General features: G+C 58.2%; 1 protein-coding gene across 1 annotated transcript; it reads left to right on the top strand.

Annotated features, from left to right (window-relative positions):
• Positions 1–260: 260 nt before the first annotated feature.
• HPS6 (HPS6 biogenesis of lysosomal organelles complex 2 subunit 3) lies at positions 261–3,032 on the top strand. Its single transcript, XM_047761676.1, has one exon. It carries the CDS (start codon positions 439–441, stop codon positions 2,848–2,850), a length of 2,412 nt encoding a protein of 803 aa, XP_047617632.1. The 5' UTR covers positions 261–438; the 3' UTR covers positions 2,851–3,032.
• Positions 3,033–4,509: the final 1,477 nt, after the last annotated feature.

The following is a 4,509-nucleotide window of genomic DNA, read 5'->3' on the forward strand; positions in this document are numbered from 1 at the left end:
GTGGAAGGAAGGGAACTCTTAGGAGTTGGATGCTGAGCGGGCTGGAATTTCGATTCCTGAGTCAGACTCTGGGCCACTCCGCGGCTTCCCGGGGCCTAGGGCAGCGGGGCGACACCCCTGATCTCAGATCGCCCCGAGGGCTGGCGAGGTCGGAGGCGCTGAGACCTTTGTGTGCCCGGAAGGCTCCACCCCCAGAGGGGCTCCCGCGACTCCGCCCCTAGTGGGCGGTGTTGCGCCCGCGGGGCGTAAACAAGGGCACGTCCCTTAGCTCGCCTGGAGGCGCAGGGCTGGGCGTGGCCGACTCTGAGCCGGGCCTTGGCTCATCCACCAGGGACGGAAGTCAGCCCAGCTCTCGACCTCCCGCGGGAACCCGGGACTAAGAGCCGGGCCTCGCCCCGGGGGGTGGCAGGCCTGGGCGTGTTTCCGAGCGGCGGCACCATGAAGCGTGTGGGGACTCTGCGCCTGCTCTCGGAGCTAAGCAACTTCAGCGGCGCGGCCCGGCTCCGGGAGTTGCTGGCCGCCGACCCAACCGTCCGAGTCCGCTGCAGCCCGGACGGCCGCCACCTGCTGTTGCTGCGACCCCCGGGGGCGCCGGCCCCGCAGCTATTGGTCGCGGTGCGTGGACCCGGCACGGAGCTGGAACGTGCCTGGCCCGCTGGCCAGCCCTCACCAATAGACGCCTTCTTCCTGCAGTGGCCGTCTCGACCAGCGCTGGTTCTGGTGTGGGAGAGTGGCCTAGCCGAGGTGTGGAGCGCCGGGGTGGGCCCTGGCTGGCGGCTGTTGCAGAGCACTGAGCTGTGTCCCAGCGGTGGAGCCCGTGTGGTGGCCGTGGCGGCGCCCAGGGGCCGCCTGGTGTGGTGCGAGGAGCGTGAGGCCGGTGCTAAGGGAGGGGTAGAACCTCCCGCAGTGGCTTTCAGCCACTCTGTGTGTGTCCGCACCCTGGAACCCAGCGGGGAGGCCGGCACCAATCTGGGCCTCACGCATGTCCTGCTGAACCACTGCCCGCCTTTCGGGCTGCTGGCCTCCCGCAAGGACCTCTTCCTGGTGCCCACTGCCACCACCTGGCCTGGCGTGGGCCACGTTCTGCTCATCTGGAGGCCAGGCAAGGGCACCGTGGTGGTAGCTGCCCCATGTCTTGGCCTCTCCCACAGTAAAAGCTTGAATCCTGGGCGAGGGGACACATGGGACTTCAGGACCCTGCTCCGAGGCCTTCCTGGGCTGCTGTCCCCAAGGCAGTCACTGACTGTACATACCTGGGCCCCAGCTCCCCAGGGCCTGCTATGGCTTGACTTCAGCGGCGCCGTGAGCCTGGTGCAGCCACACGGTGGTACCCGGGCTGTTGGCACCCTGCAGGAGGCACCTACCGGCCTGGCAGGATCTGCAGCACTGGGCACATTTCAAGGCACTGTGGCTTGTGCACTGGGCTCCACATTGGAACTGCTGGACATGGGCAGTGGGCAGCTGCTGGAGAGGAAGATCCTAAGTACAGACCGAGTACATTTGCTGGAACCCCCAGCCCCTGGCATGGAGGATGAGGAAGAGCTGGAGACCCGAGGTGGTCTTCGTTTGCTTTCAGCCTTGGGTCTCTTTCGAGTAAGCTGGGAGGCCCCACAGGGGCTTGAGCTGCCTTCGGCTGAAGGTCTGGTGTTTGAGGAGGCCTGCGAGTACTACCAGCGGCGGAGCCTGCGGGGTGCCCAGCTCACCCCAGAGGAACTGAGACACAGCAGCACATTCCGGGCACCTCAGGCCCTGGCCTCCATCCTCCAGGGCCACGTGTCCCCATCTACACTGTTGACCACACTGAGGGCTGAGCTTCGGGATTACCGGGGCTTGGAGCAGCTCAAAGCCCAGCTGGTGGCTGGGGATGAGGAGGAGGCTGGCTGGACTGAGCTAGCAGAGCACGAAGTGGCACGGCTGCTGAAGACTGAGCTGGTGGGAGACCAGTTGGCCCAACTCAACACCATTTTCCAAGCCCTCCCTACAGCGGCCTGGGGTGCCATCCTTAGGGCCCTGCAGCTCCAGCCAGATGAGAATGGCAGGCTGAGGTCCCAAGCTCCCCCTGATGTGTGGAAGAAAGTACTAGGGGGTACAGCAGCTGGGAAGGAACCACCCAATGGGATACTACCCCTGTTTGAACTCCTGTGCCAATGCCTGTGCCGGCTGGAGCCGCAGTGGCTCCCACCCTTTGTGGAACTGGCACAGCAGCAGGGCGGGCCTGGCTGGGGGGCAGGAGGCCCAGGGCTGCCCCTCTATCGCCGAGCCCTGGCAGTGCTAGGTGAGGAGGGGACTCGGCCAGAGGCGCTGGAGCTAGACCTGCTCTTGGGCAGTGGGCGGCCCAAAGCTGTGCTCCAAGCTGTGGGGCAGCTAGTGCAAAAGGAACAGTGGGAGCGGGCTCTAGAGGCTGGTCTGGCTCTCAGCCCCTCCAGCCCCCTGCTTCGAAGTGAGATCTTCAAACTGCTGTTGGCCGAGTTTGCCCGGCACCGCCGGCTTGATGCTCACCTCCCCCTTCTTTGTCGCCTGTGCCCACCAGACCTAGCTCCAGCCGAGCTCCTGCTGCTCTTGCGGACACACCTCTCAGATGAGGGGGAACCCCCCACCCCATTCCCTGAGCCTGGGGCAGAGCCCCCTCTCACTGTGGGCTTGCTCAGGGCCCTGCTGGAACAGACTGGGACTCACGGACGGCCTTCTGGCCCAGTTCTAAGCCTATATGAGGACATTTTATGGGACCCAGGCACTCCACCCCCCACCCCACCTCGGGGACCTATGTCAGCTCTCCAGGCATCAGACCACCCGGGCCTGGAGGTCTGGGCCTCATCTGGGCAGGGCCTCTGTGTGACTGACACAAGCTAAAAATAGCTTCTAGGACATAGTGATCAGAGAAAGGTGCCTCAGAGCTGGAGGGGGCCAGGGTGGGATCTGTGTGTGCAATACCCTCTCTCTTCTGGAGCAATTAAAAAAAAAAAAAAAAATATATATATATATATATATATGTTAAATATTGTGGTGTAATAAATGCTTGGCCTTTGTCCTCAGCTTTCTGTTTTTGTCCTGACTCAAAGTTCCCAAACCCTTGGAACTTCCTGAGTGATAGAAGTGTCTTTGTTACAACAAGCTCCCCTCCCCTTTTGTTTTTCTTTTTAGGGCCACACCTGCAGCATATGGAAATTCCCAGGCCAGGGGTCAAATAGTTGTAGCTGCTGGCCTACACCACAGCCACAGCAATGCCAAATCCCAGCCGCATCTGTGATTAAACTGCAGCTTGTGACAACACCAGATCCTTAACCCACTAAGCAAGGCCAGAGATCAAACCCGCATCCTCATGGATAGTAGTTGGGTTCATAACCTGCTGGGCCACAACTCTATAACAAGCCCCTTTAGATTAAACATGCGTTTGAAGTAACTGAAAATGGGGACCTCTAGCCTCAGGATGGAGCTAGTCACCAGAAAAACCAAGTGATGAGAGGGTTGGAATTTTCAGCCCCATCCTTGACTTCCTGGGAGGGGAGTGGGGCTAGAGGTCAAGGTCTATACAAACTCCTGAACAGGGAAATTTGATGTGTTTCTGGCTTGGTGAATACATTAAGGTGCTGGGCAGGTGATGCACCCAGAGAGGGCATGGGAGCCCCCCCTCCCAAACACACACACACATCATGCCTTGCCCTATGCATCTCTTCCATCTGGCTGTTGTTTCCCTTTTTTTTTTTTTTTTTTTTTAAATCTTTTTAGGGCTGCACCCACAGCATATGGAGGTTCCCAGGCTAGGGGTCAAATCAGAGCTACAGCTGCCAGCCTATGCCACAACTATAGCAACGCAGGATTGGAGCCTCGTCTGCAACCTACACCACAGTTCATGGCAATGCCAGATCCTTAACCCACTGAGTGAGGCCAGGGATCGAACCCACAACCTTATGGTTCCTAGTCAGATTCGTTTCCACTGCGCCATGACGGGAACTCCTGGCTATTGTTTCCTTTAATAAACCTGTAAATATAAGTATTTTCCAGGGTTCTGTGAACCATTCTATTAAGCTATCAAAACAATTTATATCATGGGAACTCCCAATTTATAGCTGGATGGTCAGAAGTACCAGTAAATTATGACTGGTATTTGAAGTGAGGGCAGTCTTCTGGGATTGAGCCCTTTACCTTGCCGTCTGAGCTAACTCCAGCTAGTTGGTGTCAGCATCGAGTTGACTTATAGGACATCCAGTTGGTGTCTGCAGAGAATTGGTTATTGGTATTGGAAAACATTCCAGAAATGCACACACAGTCTGTTTTTGAATGGCTGAGGGTTTCATATAGAGTTGGTTAAGAGGGAGTGGTTGAATCTGAATCTTTTTTTTTTGTCTTTTTTTTTTGCCATTTCTTGGGCCGCTCCCTCGGCATATGGAGGTTCTCTGGCTAGGGGTCAAATTGGAGCTATAGCCACCGGCCTACACCAGAGCCACAGCAACGCGGGATCCAAGCCACATCTGCGACCTACACCATAGCTCATGGCAACGCTGGATCGTT

This window comes from Phacochoerus africanus, chromosome 15 (assembly GCF_016906955.1).
Source record: "Phacochoerus africanus isolate WHEZ1 chromosome 15, ROS_Pafr_v1, whole genome shotgun sequence".
NCBI classification, from domain to species: Eukaryota; Metazoa; Chordata; class Mammalia; order Artiodactyla; family Suidae; genus Phacochoerus; species Phacochoerus africanus.